The sequence below is a fragment of the Panicum hallii genome, chromosome 9 (assembly GCF_002211085.1).
Source record: "Panicum hallii strain FIL2 chromosome 9, PHallii_v3.1, whole genome shotgun sequence".
Taxonomy (NCBI): domain Eukaryota; kingdom Viridiplantae; phylum Streptophyta; class Magnoliopsida; order Poales; family Poaceae; genus Panicum; species Panicum hallii.
This window is the reverse complement of record NC_038050.1, coordinates 72,081,013-72,099,331: the sequence shown is the minus strand read 5'-3', so window position 1 is coordinate 72,099,331 and position 18,319 is coordinate 72,081,013. Positions and strand designations below refer to the sequence as shown.

The window sequence follows — 18,319 nt, the reverse complement described above, 5'->3', positions numbered from 1 at the left end:
CTAGACGCCTAGACCCATAAAAAAACCTGGGCTATGGTTCACTGTGTTAGTACGACATGGAAAAAAATATATATATGCAGAGCTCTGATGAGCATGCATAATTAACCCTGTGTCGTTGGGAAGAAGGTGCTCGTTCACTCGGAAATTCGGGATTTGCAGTTGCAGCTGCTAGATCGCTCGAGTGGGCCAATAGTTCCATGAAGGCCTTGTTTTGGGCCAGAAAGTTACAGTTAAGCCCATTTAATGGCCCAAGATGACTTTTCTTTCTGATAATTTGCCTATGTCGTGATAGTATGCTACTGTACAGTCCGTACTAACATATACATTTATTAATTTACTATATGAAATTTATTCTGAATTTAATAAGGTGCGCTTACAACAATCACGAATACAGAAATATAGTATCATATTACGGGGGAACGTCTCTGCAATAACAACAACAACAATTTAGCCTTTTGTCCCAAGCAAGTTGGGATAGGCTAGAGATGAAATCCACAGAAAACAAGAATAAGAAACACAAAAAGGGCACAAGCCAAAGGAAGAGTTAGGGGTTAAACAAAAAGTAACAAAGGTCATGGTTCAGGTACGTTAATTGCTAATCTCCAAGCGCTCCTATCCATAACTAATTTCTTAGCGATATTCCACTCCTTAAGATCTCTCTTAACCGTCTCGTCCTAAGTTAGTCTAGGTCTACCTCTACCTCTCTTTACATTATCGCCCCGCTTTAAAACTCCACTACGCACCGGCGCCTCGGGAGGCCTCCGTTGTACATATCCAAACCATCTCAACCGATGTTGAATCACCTTCTCCTCGATAGGTGCCACCCCTACCCTATCTCGAATCTCTTCGTTCCGGACTCTGTCCCTTCTTGTATGCCCGCAGAACCAACGCAGCATACGCATCTCCGCTACACTCAGTTGCTGGACATGTCGCCTTTTTGTAGGCCAACATTCAGCACCGTATAGCATCGCCGGGCGAATCACCGTCCTATAAAACTTACCTTTTAGCCTCTGTGGCACCTTCTTGTCACAGAGGATGCCCGAAGCCTGCCGCCACTTCAACCAACCGGCTGAAATTCGATGTCTAACATCTTCATCAATGTCTCCATCTTTCTGAAGCATTGATCCTGGATACTGAAAACTATCCTTCTTGGCCACCACTTGACTTTCGAGGCTAACGTCCCCATCCTCATGCCTAGTCGGGCTAAAGTCGCACATCATATACTCGGTCTTGGTCCTACTCAGTCTGAACCCCCTCGACTCTAGCGTGTGTCTCCACAGCTCTAACTTCATATTAACCCCTGCCCTACTCTCATCAACTAGCACCACATCATCAGCAAAGAGCATACACCAGGGGATATCACCCTGTATGTCCCTTGTGACCTCATCCATCACCAAAGCAAATAGATAAGGGCTCAATGCTGACCCCTGATGTAGCCCTATTTTAATTGGAAAGTCACTGGTATCCCCATCACATGTTCGAACACAAGTCATCGCATCCTTATACATATCCTTGATGAGGGTAATATACTTAGTTGGGACTTTGTGTTTTTTCAAGGCCCACCACATGACGTCTCTCGGTACTTTATCATACGCCTTCTCTAGGTCAATAAAGACCATGTGTAAGTCCTTCTTCTCCTCTCTATATCTCTCCATCAACTTTCGTACTAAGAAAATCGCCTCCATGGTCGACCTCTTAGGCATGAACCCAAACTGGTTTTGGGTCACCCTTGTCAATCTTCTTAGGCGATGCTCGATAACCCTCTACCAAAGCTTCATCGTATGGCTCATCAGCTTAATCCCCCGGTAGTTAGTACAACTTTGAACATCTCCCTTATTCTTGAAGATCGGTACTAATATACTTCTCCTCCATTCCTCCGGCATCTTATTTGACCGGAAAATTAGGTTAAAAAGTTTAGTTAACCATACTACCGCTCTCTTGCCCAGTGTCGGTGCATACAGGCAGGGGTACCTCATGCTAGGGTGTCCAGACCCTTAAGAACTCACAAATACGTAATCTCCCCCTCGGCTTCTGAAGGGCGTGGCATACGACCAGGGCCTGACAGCCGGGACCGTGGTCTCCGGACCCTTCCCGTGCTGCCCCGGGTCAGGGGTCTCCGCGTCCCCAGGAAGGTTGGAAGAGCCCACGGGTAGCTTCCGTGGACCCGGTCTCCTCAGGGAGGTCCGGGGGTGCCACGTGTGATGGTCCGCCCATCGCAGGCCAGCCCGCTCCGACCGGCCTTGGGGCCCGGACCCCCCCTCTTCCCCCGGGAAGGGGTCCGGCGCTGCCAGGTGACGTCCTGCGGAGGGATCGGGGCTGGCCCTGCCGCGTGCCTGCGGCTGGAGGCTCCTTGCGGATCACCTCTCCACCTACCAGCATTTAATGCGGTAGCTGGGCCGGGCGCGCCCAAGTCAAAAAGAGCGGCCTGCCACTGACACACGGGGCAGGTAGGCTGACACCACGGTATAAGACCGTCTGTTTCCAAGGCGGCAAGTCGTATCACCGTGCACAGTGCGCGGACTGTGTACAGTCCCGTCACGGCGCTGCGTGCGCGATGATGGCCTGTAAATAGGCGAGCCAAGACGTGCGTTACAACAGTGCGCACGCAGCGATTCAGCGCTGTTTCACCGCCTGACTGGAGGTTACATCCCAACAGTGACAGCAGAGCTTCGCTGTTGGGCGACGCTGACGGTGGTCGCTGTGCCTGCAGGGCTACACACGACCGTATCCAGGTTGCAGATACGCACATCAACTTCCCGATAAGAGAAGACTACGGAGAGGAGCTGGAGACGAAGATCTCCACATCTTTCATAGAACAGGCTCCTGTTGGCTGGGCCCACCTGTCGGAGCCCCGCACAGTGTAAGTGCTCCCCTTGTACTATAAAAGGGAAAGTGTACTCGTTGGAAGGGAGGTTCAGATACACGAGCATAAGCCCAGGCTAAGTTTGGACCCAGGGTTACACAGTCAATACAACTCCCAAGTGGACGTAGGGTGTTACGCTCCGGCGGCCTGAACCACTCTAAAATTCCTTGCGTCCTTCCTGTGTTCATCCGCACACCGATCGAGCGCTCGTCTCCTCCAAACCCATCCTTGACTAGTATTAGGCGGGTGCTTTCCGCCACCCGGCTGGAGAATTCCTCCGACATCTGGCACTCCGCCACGACCCGAAGCTGCCCCCCAGGAGGAGGCCACCAAAGCCGCTGCAGCGATGGAGACAGCGGCAGAAGCTTCAGACGACGAAGCCGGGCCCCCACCAGCTAAGCCAGCAGCTGAAGGGGCCGCTGTCATGGCGGAGGCTGCAGCGCCAGAGGCAGCAGAGGTGGCGGAGATCACAGCCCCGGAGGCCGCAGAGGCGGCGGCACCGGAGGCAGCGGAAGCGGCGGAGGCGACGGCACCAGGGGTCGCCGAGGTTGCGAGTAGCTTCTGGAGCAGCTCCGGGCGGGGGTCCACCTGGGGTCAGCGCGTCAGGTCCCGGTGCTGGCTGGGGGCCGGGTTCCCCGGTCGGAGCATCTGAAGACTGTGGCCTGCCGTATCATCAATACGGTTAGGACCAGAAGCCAAGAGAGATAATGAAAAACTCTGGGAAGGATGCTTACGCGTAGTCGCACCACTCCCATCTGCCTCGCGCCGCTCGGGGGAGTTTCCTCCCTGCCGAGGACCCCCCGGACCTTTGGTGGGTGTCCCCGGCCATAGGAGCTTCTGGTGGCGGTGATGGGGACTGTGACTTGGCCTCGGGCGGTGGTGGTGGCGTTACCGGGCGCCGTTCTGGTGGTGGTGGCGAAGGAGTCTGTTGTCTCGGGGGTGGCCGGTGTTGTGGTGGAGGTGGTGCAGCTCCGCTCTGCTCCTCCACCCCCGCCGTCTTCTGGCGCTTGGGCATCGGCTCCCCGACCAAGGAGCCATCGCCTCGCTGAAGCCTCCGGGATTTGCTCCCCTCGGCTTGGCTGCTCCGCGCGGGTGCCGGCCCCTGAGCCTCTCCGCGTCTTTCTGCCGGGGCAGCACCTGCGTTATCCTTCTGCCGGTGCTCTGGCACCGGCACCTTCTCCTTTCCTTTCCCGCGCCATCGTTGTTGCGTTGCTGGCGGTCCGGCGTGGCGCCAGGGATCTGAAGCCCGCGGTTGGGGTCGCCCCCCAGTTGCTGGACCGCCAGGCCGCCCTCGTCCAGGGTCGGCATCGACGCCAGGACCGATAACCGTAGTGCCTGGTCCTCGCACAGGGCCTTCACCCCGCTCGGGAGGACCAGGGACTCGGGAACGAACACCTCGCCGGTCATCGCCCGGACCGCCGCCTCCAGCTCCGCCCTGGTGAAGTCGCCGCCGGGCCCGCGCGCGATCCTGCAGCAGTCATTTAGCCCCGTGTACACATAGGCCATCCGGGACCGCTGCTGCAGGGGGGCGATCCGCCGCTTCAGAAAGTCGCCCAGCACCATCATGGAAGTCAGGCCGCCCCTTGCCAGCTTCTTGATCCGGTACAGCACTGGGTCGAGCTCCGATGGTATTGTTGGCCTGGCCTTCCAGGTGCTCCGGTTGCTCTGGGGGCCCTCTGCCGGCAGTTCCAGGCGGTCGTGGGGGTCGGTTACCGCAATGACCCAGCCTTCACGCCAGTCCTCCCATTTGGAGCTGGAGAAGGCGGCGATGTAGGAGCCCGCCATCCCCGTGCCGAAGCTGGAAGTAATAAGCGCCGATCTCGCCACGCTTAGCCTTCCCAGTTCCGACCAGGGAGTAGAAGTGTTTGAAGATGGTGGTGCAGGGGCGCACCCCCACGAACATCTCCATAAAATGGGCGAAGACCGCCACGAGGAGAACGGAGTGGGGGGGTGAGATGATGAAGTTGGAGGCCGAACTCCTCCAGGGGCAGGAGGAAGAAGGAGGAGAGCGGAGGAACCAACCCGCACATAATGTACGAGTTGAAAAGGATGAACTCTCCGGCGGCAAGGTCGTCGAGGGGGATTCTGCCGGCCCTGACCTTCCCGGCTTGCGCCGGCGCGGTCCATCCCAGAAGGCGCCGCACCGCGTCCAACTGAACCTGGCTCTGGAATCGGCGTGGGAAAGGAAGCAAAGACATGGTGAATGCTGGGGATGGATTGCAATGGAACAGAGAAGAGAAGGAAGCCGAGCGCAAAGGGGCTGGTCGCAGAAAAGATGCGGAGATGAAGGGGCGCTGCGGCGTCTGTTGTTGGCAAGAGCGAAAAGGTAGCCGCTCCCTTCGGCGCATACCTTTTATGCAAAAGGCTGCTGCCTTCTCGCGCCTACGGCGACCGAGGAGAAGCCGAACGATTGTCTACACCAGGCCCCCTCCTCTCACACCCAATGACTGGTGGGCCCGGGCCCGCCAGTCAAAGGCGTGACCGCTGGAGGAAAGGGGGAAAGGCGGAATCCGAACCGCCCAGGCCGTGGGACGGGCTCGAATAAGAAAAGAATCTGAACCGCCTGACGCGCACGGCGCGGGCGGGGGACGGGCCCCTCGGGGATCCCGCTTTGGGCAAAAAGACATCCGTGCCCTTTTCCGGCGGGAACAAACTGTCCACCCGGCGCGGTGCTGGGATCTGGCCCCACCTACGGGTTCGTCCCTCTCCCGAGGTGGGCCCGGGGGCCAATGTCGGTGCATACAGGCAGGGGTACCTCCTGTTAGGGTGTCCAGGCCCTTAAGAACTCACAAATACGTAATCTCCCCCTCGGCTTCTAGGGGGCGTGGCATACGACCAGGGCCTGACAGCCGGGACCGTGGTCTCCGGACCCTCCCCGTGCTGCCCCGGGTCAGGGGTCTCCGCGTCCCCAGGAAGGTTGGAAGAGCCCACGGGTAGCTTCCGTGGACCTGGTCTCCTCAGGGAGGTCCGGGGGTGCCACGTGTGATGGTCCGCCCATCGCAGGCCAGCCCGCTCCGACCGGCCTTGGGGGTCCGGACCCCCCCTCTTCCCCGGGAAGGGGTCCGGCGCTGCCAGGTGCCGTCCTGCGGAGGGATCGGGGCTGGCCCTGCCGCGTGCCTGCGGCTGGAGGCTCCTTGCGGATCACCTCTCCACCTACCAGCATTTAATGCGGTAGCTGGGCCGGGCGCGCCCAAGTCAAAAAGAGCGGCCTGCCACTGACACACGGGGCAGGTAGGCTGACACCATGGTATAAGACCGGCTGTTTCCAAGGCGGCGCGTCGTATCACCGTGCACAGTGCGCGGACTGTGTACAGTCCCATCACGGTGCTGCGTGCGCGATGATGGCCTGTAAATAGGTGAGCCAAGGCGTGCGCTACAACAGTACGCACGCAGCGAGTCAGCGCTGTTTCACCGCCTGACTGGAGGTTACATCCCAACAGTGACAGCACGGCTTCGCTGTTGGGCGACGCTGACGGTGGTCGCTGTGCCTGCTGGGCTGCACACGACCGTATCCAGGTTGCAGATACGCACATCAACTTCCTGATAAGAGAAGACTACGGAGAGGAGCTGGAGACGAAGATCTCCACATCTTTCATAGAACAGGCTCCTGTTGGCTGGGCCCACCTGTCGGAGCCCCGCACACTGTAAGCGCTCCCCTTGTACTATAAAAGGGAGAGTGTACTCGTTGGAAGGGAGGTTCAGATACACGAGCATAAGCCCAGGCTAAGTTTGGACCCATGGTTACACAGTCAATACAACTCCCAAGTGGACGTAGGGTGTTACGCTCCGGCGGCCCGAACCACTCTAAAATTCCTTGCGTCCTTCCTATGTTCATCCGCACACCGATCGAGCGCTCCTAAGTCTCCTCCAAACCCATCCTTGACTAGGATTAGGCGGATGCTTTCCGCCACCCGGCTGGAGAATTCCTCCGACACCCAGGTATCTCCACACCTCAATGGGGATGCTATCGGGGCCCATCGCTTTACCTCCCTTCATCCTCTTCAAAACCTCCCCGATCTTTACCTCCTGAATCCTCCTCACAAAGCGTCTATTGGTATCATCAAATGAGTCGTCCAACTCGAAGGTAGGACCCTCATTTTCGCCATTAAACAACTTGTCAAAGTATTCTCGCCATTTGTCCTTGATCTCCTCATCCTTCACCAGAAGTCGATCTGTCCCATCCTTGATGCATTTGATTTGGTTTATGTCCCTTGTCTTCATCTCGCGGGTCCTAGCTATCCTATAAATATCCTTCTCTCCTTCCTTCGTACCTAGCCATTGATAAAGGTCATCAAAAGCCTGACCTTTCGCTACACTTACAGCTCGCTTTGCAGACTTCTTCGCTAATCTATAGCCCTCAATGTTGGTTGCGCTCTTGTCGAAGTGAAGGCGTTTGAAACACTCCTTCTTCTTCTTAATAGCCCTTTGCACCTCGTCATTCCACCACCAAGTCTGTTTCACTTCCTGCTTGCCTCCCCTACTTACACCAAACACTTCTGAGGCCACCTTCCGAACACATGTCGCCATCTTTAGCCACATATCATCTGCATCTGCTCCTTCTTCCCAAGGCCCCTCGCCTAGCATCCTCTCCTTAAACGTTTGTGCCTCTTCCCCTCTAAGCTTCCACCACTTCGTTCTCGCAATCTTGGCACGTTTGTCCCGGTGGGTACGTACCCGAAAACGAAAATCCGCCACCACAAGCTTGTGTTGGGGGACAACACACTCCCCAGGTATCACCTTACAATCTAAGCAAGCACGTCTATCCTCTCTCCTAGCAAGGATAAAATCGATTTGGCTCGAGTATTGTCCACTATGGAAGGTCACTAGATGGGACTCTCTCTTTCTAAAGAGAGTATTCGCTAACAGCAGGTCGTAGGCCAACGCAAAATTCAAAACATCCTCCCCCCCTCGTTCCTACTACCATACTCGAAACCCCTGTGTACTCGCTCATATCCTACATTAGTCGCACCCACATGGCCATTGAGATCTCCTCCTATGAAGAGCTTGTCACTGATAGGCACGGTACTAACCATGCTATCAAGATCTTCCCAGAACTGACTCTTGGAGCTCTCACTAAGACCTACCTGAGGTGCATAGGCACTAATCACATTCAGAACCAAATCTCCAATGACCAACCGCACTAGGATAATCCGGTCGCCTTGCCTCCTAACATCTACAACTCCATCCTTAAGGCTCTTATCGATCAAGATGCATACACCATTCCTACCCGAAGTTGTCCCCGAGTACCAAAACTTGAAGCCAGAACCCTCCACCTCCTTCGCCTTCTGGCCCTTCCATTTAGTCTCCTGCACGCATAGGATATTTACACGCCTCCTAATTACTACATCGACTAGTTCTCTTAACTTACCTGTTAGAGACCCTACGTTCCAACTATCTAGACGAATCCTAGTTGGCTCGGCTAGCTTCCTTACCCTTCGCACTCGTCGAGAGAAATGCAAAGACCCTTGCTCATTTTTCACTACACCCGGACGCAGATGTAGCGCGCCACAGAGGCTGCGACGACCCGACCCTTGCTCACTTATCATCGTACCCGGATCACGATACGACGCGCCCCTGAGGGGATGACGACCCGGCCCTTGCCCATTTAACACCACACCCGGATTCCGATGTAGCGCGTCGCTAAGAGGGTTACGCCCCAACGAATTTCTTATGGGTTTCATTTCCACTGGAGTGGCTGATTTTTACGCTGGTTCGCCAAACCTAACACAACCCTCCATATTTTCTCATCGCGGGCTTGGGACCGGGGGAACGTCTCTGCAAGTACAAATTATTTTTTTAGAATTTTAGGGCCAAAGCCGCCCGTCTTACTTAAGCAAAGACCGTAGCAAAACAGTTTACAGCACAGGTTTCTCGCAGCACAGCTCAGCTGGCTAGGTGGAAAAGCAAAGGCCTGTTGTGCTGTACAAATTATTACATGATGATGATACAGAAATGTGACGGAACCATATGGAGAGTCCTCCTACAAAATAGAGACTCAGTATGCATGCTGCTAGAATATTTGTAGCATCAGCAGGTTCGATCTCGCCGATAAGCTAGAGGGCCTGGATTCAGTTTCAGGTTGGCTTCCTTCCATGAGTGGATCACAGTTTGCTGGTCTTACATGCTCGGCTTGGCGCTGAGACGGCTCGCAAGCTTCTGACCCAGGCTCCTGTCGGCCTGCATCGATCGATCAGACAGTCAGAAATTCAGATATCTTTTCCTTTTGAATGTGGAGTGAGCAAGCATGCATGGAGATGCGTATTTTATTATCTGAAGATGCTGGGCTTATTAATCATATTACCTGAGACCAGTAGGAGAGCCAGATGCTCCTGATCTCGTGGGTGAGGCGGGGGTCGGACAGCGCATCGATCCATCTCTTGATGAACCGCTCTTGCCTGCAAATATCAGTTGTAGAGTCCAGTTCAGTTCAAGCACACATGCCGCAGTTCATCAGTTCAGTAGAATGAAGAGCACGCACCTTGCCGGGTCCATGGCGCGGTACCTCTCCCCGGGCTGCTTGAAGTTGTTCTCCTTCTTGATCACAGTCTTGTCGCGCCGGCCGGTGAGCGGGACGGAGGGGATTGGGTACCTCGGCGCGTTCCTGGCGGCGTCGTACCTGGACGGGAAGTAGTCGACCTCCTCGTCGCGGTGCATGAAGTTCATGAACCCGTCGTAGTGGTTGTTGTGGTGTGCGCACTTGGGCGCGTTGGCCGGGAGCAGCAGGTAGTTGGGCCCCAGGCGGTGGCGCTGCGTGTCGGAGTAGGAGAAGATCCTGGTCTGCAGCAGCTTGTCGTCGGAGTAGTAGATGCCCGGCACGATGATCCCCGGGCAGAAGGCGAGCTGCTCGTTCTCGGTGAAGAAGTTGTCGATGTTGCGGTTGAGCACCATGCGCCCCACGGGCTGCAGCGGGATGACGTCCTCGGGCCAGGTCTTGGTGACGTCAAGCGGGTCGAAGTCGAAGCGGTCCTCGTGGTCCGGGTCGATGGTCTGGATGTAGAGCTTCCACTCGGGGAAGTTGCCGGCGGCGATGGCGTCGTAGAGGTCCTTGGTGGCGTGGCTGTGGTTGGTCCCTCCCACGGTGACGGCCTCGTCGTCGAGCAGGGACTTGACGCCGCAGGTGGGGCGCCAGTGGAACTTGACGTAGTGCGACTTGCCGGCGCGGTTGACGAGCGTGTAGGTGTTGACGCCGGAGCCGTCCATGTGGCGGTAGTCGGCGGGGATGCCGATGTCGTCGAAGAGGAAGGTGAACATGTGGAGGCTCTCCGGGTGGTGCGAGAAGAAGTCGAGGATGCGCCAGTTCTCCTGGATGTGCGTCTTGGGGTTGGGCTTGAGCGCGTGCACCATGTCCGGGAACTTCATGCCGTCGCGGATGAAGAAGACGGGGAAGTTGTTGCCGACGAGGTCCCAGTTGCCCTCCCGCGTGTAGAACTTGACGGCGAACCCGCGCGGGTCGCGCAGGGTCTCGGGGCTCCCGCGCTCGTGGATCACCGTGGAGAAGCGCACGATCACGGGGGTCTGCACGCCGGGGGCGCGCAGGAAGTCGGCGCACGTCAGGTGGGAGATGTCGTGGGTCACCTCGAAGAAGCCCTTGGCGCTGGCGCCGCGGGCGTGCACCACGCGCTCCGGGATGCGCTCGCGGTCGAAGTTGGCCAGCTTCTCAACCAGGTGGTAGTCCTCCAGCAGGATCGGGCCTAATATAATTACCCCACAAACGTTCAGTTAGTTGATCAAGTCGTTATTAGTTATTACGATCATCAAATTACACGCGAGACTGAAATGGGGGTTTCTGCTGATTGCTTTGGTTCTGAACTTCCGATCAGTTCAGCTCATAGTCAATCGTTGGTAGTTTCTGAATTTAGCTTCTTCTTCTATTTTCCATCTTTTCCTTATCAAGCAACAAGAGGAGGACGTGTGCAAACAGTAGGACGTTTTCTAGGAGTACTAAATCAGAACGGCCCCTTCAGCTAAACTAATCAGAAAAACCGTCGCATCCCTACACAGCACAGTACTACTTGGGGAGATCGCTCGACACCTCAGGCAGAACGCAAACCAATACGCTTTCTAGGAGTAGTTTTCGCCACGAAATACAGCAGTGAACTACAGGCTACAGCTACAGCAAGGGGGAAATGGAACGATGAAGAGGAAGGAAGGAAGTTTAAACAATTACCTCGTGGGCCGACGGTGAGGGAGTGGTCGTTGCTCCATACGGGCGCGCCGGAGTTGGTGCTCCAGTGCGGGCCGTTGTGGGCGCTCGACGGCCGGTACTGCACCAACAAAACACCCACCGATCAACCACCAGCTGGCTACTAGAGAGAGACTCAGGCGGCGTACCTTGTAGGGGTCCATGGATGGCGGGGGGAACTGGGCCGTGCGAGCTGCGTACGCGAGGTGTCTGCCACACAACGCCGGCTATATAGATGGCGCGAACAAGAGGCGCAGCGGCTTCTGTCGCGCGCCCGATCTTTCCGGGCCTTGCCGCCGGGTGGGGGCTACCTGTGCCGACGACGCCTCCCCAGCGCCGGGATGGGTGGACATGGGCCGCGCCTCATGCCCTCATCCACACTTAAGATTCTGTGTGGCCGACGTGTTTGGCTTACTTGTCCGCCTGATGGCGTTTGTACCCAGCACTTTGTGTTTGATTAGTGAGTTTTTCCTACCACTCTCTCTCAAAAAAAAAAAGAAACACCCGTCCAGAAAAAACGCCGCACAAATTTGCTGCGCTTGGGGCCGACGGAGCGTCATCAGATGATGGAGACCGGACGTTCCCGCCCGGGCGTGTGAACGCGACGGGGAGAGGGCATATTCGCTAGCCTGATGCCGTTCACACTGCCGCCGAGAGAGCATGGGCACGCCGAGGTCGCACGGTTAGGCGGGCGGAACCCATGGCCATGTGGCCGAACCACCATCCCAAAGGCCGGCGGAAAGGCGCGAGAGGGCTGCACCCGGAGCTACGGCTCCCGAGATTTTTCACCTTGTACGTGCGGTACAAGACGGTGTTACACGGCTACTTGGCGACCAATGTACCGACCGTATCACGATTTTTCTTCTTCCGAAACGGTTCGGTGTCACGAATGCATGCACGAGAAAAACAAAATAGAGACAAACTTCACACAAGCATCAACAGCTGAAAGAAAGACGTTACCAGCAGCAGCAATCATGTACGGAGCAACGTCAGATAGTTCAGGGCCTGTTTGTCCAGCTTCAGCCAGCCTCATCTCGCCTGCAACCGACTCCACCAAGTCCCAACTTATCCAACGATCATCAGTTCTTGTATCTCAAGAATCAGTGCACTTTCTGGATTCAGCAAACACAAAGTAGGCCAGCCATCTGTAGGTTGCGACTAGAGAAGTAAGACATAAGAGAGGCTACAAGACATCGGCCATGTACATTGCAGTAAGACCCGGTAATTCAATAGTATGTATGTACAGCAACCCAAGGTATCAACAACACCAATTTTAACCATGACAACGGAGCCCCTGTATATGCAAAGTTCCACCGGCACACTCGTTTATTCATCTTAGAACACAGAACCTAGATGCCGCCTCTCAAATCTCACCGGGTGTAAAACCAATGAACCAAACAGGATCTGACAATGCCAACTACAAGGTCATATGATGGGAGTGCAGTTATTATCACATTCTATTGGCCCAAATTCCCGAGAAGTCGCTCCACTGCAGCATGAACATTTCCAGCGGTAGCGATCAAGGCTCGGAGGTTCTCCTGAGTGTCAAAGAAACCCATTTCTTGGAGCTGAGCTAGCTGTGCTGCATACAGTTCTTCTGGAGGCACTGCAAAATTTGAGTACTCGCTTAATGTGAAAGCTTCAAGAAATCATCCATTACAAAGAAAAATCTTCAAGAGGTCACATTTGGTAGCTCTGCAACATTATTTCCTCCAGTAACAGATAAGAATATGAAATGCATACTAACCATTAGGGGCGTTTGGAACACCTAGGCCACCACCAGCACCAAGCCCGCTGAACATGTTCATCAAGGTGTTGAGGTTGACATTGCCTAGCATTCAAGTTCCACAAATTGTTAAACACAAGGGCATATGTAAATCCACAGAAAGGCACTCAACTGCCTAAGCAAGTTTAATTCACTTCAAGTCTCCAAGAATGACATAAAATTGTATTCGGGCAAAGACTAGGAATCCCATCCAATCCCATCCAAGTGGATTCAGATCAGCTCAAAAAATCAGGAAAACCACAGGCTTCTTCCTAGTAGCCACTTGGTCTCAGAGGACATTTAATTATTTTCCTATTTTTCACTTAAGGTTGCTATCTCATGCTGAAATTTTCACTCCTGGTATTTAAAATGGCATTGGAAAAGCATGCTCAAAGTGATCTTGTGGTTTATCATAGAATGTAAAGAAACAACCATCAATAAGTCCTAATGCAAATGAATGCTGGAAGAGTCCATTCTAACTGCAGATAAGTTATATGGTAGGTACCTGCAGCAGTGCCTGATTGTGTACGCTCCCTGAATCAAACAACAACAATAAATCAAAAGGCAGTAGGTGCATAAAGCAATACATCGCAATATCAGAACAAATGGGGAAAAAAATCCCAATCTCATATTTTTAGGCTCAACAAGCATATAGTGTCTTATATATAAAAAAGCTGGAGATCAAAAGTGAGATACTCACTGTCCAGCTTGCTGTTGGCCAAGTTGTGGCATCAAGGACTGCTGGAATGAAATTAATTGCTACAAAAGAAAGACCATTTAGAATTCCACATAATTGTGTGATGCACATGCAACTGGAGCAGTATAATTGATCACCTGCAATGTTTCAGGAGATGTCAACTGGCGAAGAAATTCTGGATTCTGAAACATTTCTCTCAGTTGAGTATTCGATTCCATCATATTACGTACATTTGGGTTGATATTAAGCAACTGCATCGAGGGGGTATCAATACTTATCTATAAGGCCGGACAAGAAACATGCACTTCATCAAATATTTCATAACAAAAGCACTTGAAGCATCATACCTGATTCATGGACTGAGGATTAGACATAATATTCTGCATCATTTGCATCATAGTTGGGTTTTGCAAAACCTGACTCAAAAAGGAAGCATCAGCGCCACCACCAAGCATACTTCCCAAATCTGCTGAACCCAACCCTCCTAGACCACCTGGTGTAGCACTCCTTGTGTTGGTGTTGCTAGCAGGAGGGGGCCTTGCTGCTCCTTGGGCAGATCCAGCTGTCGATTTTAAGTCTTAGATAGAACAAAAGTACACATAACCACCAACAAGAAAAAGATTGAATATCCAAAACTTTACCATTTGAACCCCAGGGATTCGGAAGTGGATTGGTATTTGGAGCTGGAGACCCTGCTGCAGGGTCTGAAGCTGTAGTTGGTGCATGTGCGGCTGCGTCCCTTGTTTGGTTAGACCCCTGATTTCCTAGAAGAGCTACAAATGGGTTTGGATTTCGATCACCCTCACTAGCCATTGTTGTTGCATTCAGAAAAGGCTCTTGGACAGTTTCATACATGCGGCGGAGCATGTTGAAACCTTCTGGAGAAGATTCAATGTTGCTCATGGCTCTATCTGTGTTCCGCATCATCTCCCTCATAAGTTCAGGATTTCTAGCTGCTTCAACAGTCTGGCGCAGGATGCTTGGATCATTGAGGACATGAGCAAGATCTGGGTTGCGATCAATGAGCTCACGCATTTGAGGATTGTTCATTATTATATTGCGTATGAGATCAGGATTATTCATTAAATTCTGCATGACTGGCATATTCATTATTTCCCTCATCAAATTGGGGTTGTCAGCTAGCTGTTGTTGCATCTGGTCTAATTCTGGGAGCCCAGATCCAAACAAACCCAACCCTCCACTATTAGCAGCCCCTGTAGCACCCAGACCTGGCAACAAGCCACCCAATCCTGCTGCTGGGGAACTGGCAGGAGCAGTAGTGGAAGTTTCTTGGTTAGCTGCAGGTGCAGTTGATGCTGGTGGTGGTGCAGCACCTCGTACCATGTGAATTGTATGATCTGTCTCCAAACCTTCAAAAAGGAAAACAATACAAGGTTACAAGAGTGAACAAAACTGGAAACCAAACTCAGAAAGTACTGATTTCTAATTGGTGGTAAATGGCAACGTAAAGTTCCTGTGCACGTGAATACAAACTTGAATAGGCACAAATTAAAAAAAAAAACTGCCTCCTCCATAAAGTTCCCACAGATTCTCACCTATCAACATTTGATGTTCTAACACAGAACTCTAGTTATGCAGCATAAGCAAATTTTAAGCAAGTTTCATGTTTGGCGTGTACGGTTCGACAAATGACAACATTCTACCTCAGCTTTACCAACTGAGTATGCTCAACATATATCACGGTGACCTATGATGTTTTAACAGCCAAACTGTTGGATTGTTGAGCTTCCACAGGCGCATGAAGCATTGAGGAATCAAAGATGCAACACAAAGCACCTACATAATCTATTGTGATAGCACAAAAACAAAACAACAATAATAATGTTTGATGTTGTACGAGACATATCCAATCAAATGCTTCTAAACTCGCAGTATGAAAAATAGACAAATTATCTCTGTTATTGCAAATGTTGCCAGGAAGAGCACAACTAGATATAAAGGTAACATCAAGATAACCCATATAGATATGATCAGGTATTTGCAAATGCAGATAAAAATAGGTTGGGTGCAAAAAGTTTCGATGGGCATGGATCAAATTTGTAAAGCACTGAAGTTCTGTGATACTTTTTAGGCATATCTTTCTGTTTCATCTAGAGTAATTCTATTTATTGGGGAACAGCCACGTGGATACTGGCCCGCTAAATAGAAAGGATGGTTCATGTTGACATCAAAAGACGACAAAAAGTAACTACTATCACTTACAGCTTACACGTGGACCACAACAATAATGGTTGAAAAGAATCATTTGCCATCAACACAACTAAAATTATCGGCTAGAACTCAAAAATTAAAATGATGAACTTTCCAAAATCCAAGTCAAAGGTCACTAGGATGCTATCTTGATGCCATGCATAAGATCCCCACAGCTGCTGATTATAACTCTACTACCCTGACCATGCAGCAAAACCAATAACTTATACTTGGCATGGCGTAGTACACGCCATGCTTCATATACAACTTGCTAATGTTGGCATGGCTTCAACATACACAGAACTATATTCCAGTCAGTCATCAAAGCAACATGTAGTGCTCTTGTACTGCATCTTTGCTACCGCGAACTAACAATCAAAACACGCAACCCTCCCTGCAGTATCCTATATGTTGCATCTACCACGGAGCATTCCGTACATACACGTCTCGACGGAACCAACATCCTTGTTCCTTGACCTCCCGGCAACACACACATTAACAGGCATTGCGTCGTCTAACACGCCAGCAGGGGAGAACAAGGACTACAACATCACAGCTCACGCACAGACCCAACTAATCAAATCGACCATAGCACAATCAGGGAAAATCACGCGCCAAGGCGAGAGCATTCTCAGTAGAGGAGGGGAAGCACGCACCGTAGCTGGCTAGGGTTTGCTCGTCCTTCAAGATCCGGCCCTTGTAGATCAGCCGCTGCTGCGGGGCCGGCACGTCGCAGCTCCCGGCGACGATCGCCTTGAACGCCCCGACGGTGGCGCCCAGGTCGGCCCGCACGGCGAACTTGGAGCCGTTGGTGCACCGGATGTGCAGCGTCGCCTGCGCGGCCGCGGGCTCGCCGCCGGCGTTGGCGTCGGCGTCGGCGTCCCCTCCGCCCATGCCCTAGCCTCGATCCGCCCCGGGGGGGGCCCGCCTCGCGCTCCGATTCGGCTCTCGGAGTGCGCTCGCGCGACGCGACGGGGGAGCGGTGGGAGGGGTGGTGGACTCGTGGCTTCGGTCCCCTTCCGCTTCGCTATTTGGAGAGCGCGTGCGCTGGAGGGATCGGGCTCGTGGCGTGGGGGAGGAGGAAGAAGGCAGGCACGCCCACACGGGGACGGGAGGAATAAATGACTCTGGTGGGGAGGCGGGGGATTTAACGGCGGGCGTAACTGCGCGACAGGGATGGATGGCCGTGATCCCTTGCGTGCTGTGGGAGTGTGGGGGCAGCACGGCTACGGGGGGGCCCACATGTCAGGACTGAAATGAGCAACAGCCAGTGGAAGAAGGTTCTAGTCTTGTTGCCGCTAGCTACCGTCAGCGCGAGTCCGTAACCGTAACGTCTAACGTGCCATGTTGAACACTGTACGCGGTGCTTAAGGTTCGCTGTGCATCAGGAAGGAGATGCTGAGGAGGTAGTATGCAGGAAGTTGGCATGCCCGGGCAAAATCAAGCGTTTCTTGTGGAGATTGGGACACAACAGCTTGCCGTTAAGAACTAATCTGATCCGGCGAGGGATGGAGTTGGGGGCAACCTGTTCTGCAACCGCAAATTTGTGAAACATTTGTGGCATGAACTGAACCTGGAGGAGGTGAGAGCACGGCTGGCGACGAAAACATCTGCTATGGATCGGAGGTGCTACAAGCAATCTGGGAACTGGAAGAGAAAGGAGTGCATCATACGCTATCAAGCCGAGGAGTTGATGAAGGTCGTGGCCACGGAGAATAGCAGGACACCGAGAACCCTGAAGAAGCGGTCAAAACCAGTAGGAGATGTTTGATCCTGTCACCAAGAAAGGAGGGTGGGGATTTGTTATCCGTGACTTTGCTGGAGATGTGATACACGCAGGTGTGCCGGTGTCGTGCCATATGCAATGCATGCACAGAGGTGTTAGGCTGCTTGGCAGCTCTGAAAGCGGCGGGCGATCGTGGTATGCGGAAGGTGATTGCCGAGACGGACTCCATGCTCTTGAAGATGGCAGTGGGAACGGGCAATTTTTCCCTGGCACCAACCGGAGGTCTCATCCACGAAATCAAGGAGATCGCAACGACTAATTTTACTGCTTTCTCTATGAGCTATTGTTCTCGTTTATGTAATAAGGTAGCTCATGAGCTTGCTTCCTGGGTTGTAAGTGCTCTCCAAACTCGGACCTGTATTGGGACGGTGTGCCTACGGGCATGGAGAGCCTGGTGGCCGGTGATCTCGCCGAGCCGTTAAGTTAAAGGAAAAGCTTTTCCGATAAAGAAAAGGGTTCGCTGTGCATGCCACGAACTCATGCAGTTGCAGTCTCGGTTTCATATTTGTGAGCATATATAGATGCAACTTGTTTTGTGTTTTGCGCCAGTGATAAGAAATCCAGGGAAGAGACGCCGGGGGCCGGGGTAACCTGGAGGATCCAACACACCCACTGTATCTGCCCACAGAGTTCGAGACAAATTCGAGACGGTGTCCGATGGATACAGGCTATCTGATTCGCGCATTTTTCTCCTAGCATGGAAGCAACCAAGATAGGAGTGAGTGATGGTCGCAAGTCAATATGTGTAGTTCTGATTTTTGAGGTCCATTGAAACTCAAAGTGAGTACTTCTTGCGAAATATAGTACTTCCTCCG

General features: G+C 52.9%; 2 protein-coding genes across 2 annotated transcripts; both read right to left on the bottom strand.

Annotated features, from left to right (window-relative positions):
• Positions 1–8,639: 8,639 nt before the first annotated feature.
• On the bottom strand, positions 8,640–11,306 carry LOC112875070 (catalase-1). The gene is made up of 5 exons (XM_025938764.1): positions 11,195–11,306; positions 11,031–11,127; positions 9,342–10,554; positions 9,165–9,258; positions 8,640–9,040 (listed from the first exon to the last, which is right to left on the bottom strand). Exons 1-5 carry the CDS (start codon positions 11,207–11,209, stop codon positions 8,981–8,983), a joined length of 1,479 nt encoding a protein of 492 aa, XP_025794549.1. The 5' UTR covers positions 11,210–11,306; the 3' UTR covers positions 8,640–8,980.
• Positions 11,307–12,224: 918 nt separating this feature from the next.
• LOC112876050 (ubiquitin domain-containing protein DSK2a-like) lies at positions 12,225–16,829 on the bottom strand. Its single transcript, XM_025940087.1, has 8 exons — positions 16,375–16,829; positions 14,149–14,877; positions 13,855–14,069; positions 13,645–13,758; positions 13,511–13,569; positions 13,316–13,344; positions 12,793–12,876; positions 12,225–12,651 (listed from the first exon to the last, which is right to left on the bottom strand). Exons 1-8 carry the CDS (start codon positions 16,610–16,612, stop codon positions 12,503–12,505), a joined length of 1,617 nt encoding a protein of 538 aa, XP_025795872.1. The 5' UTR covers positions 16,613–16,829; the 3' UTR covers positions 12,225–12,502.
• Positions 16,830–18,319: the final 1,490 nt, after the last annotated feature.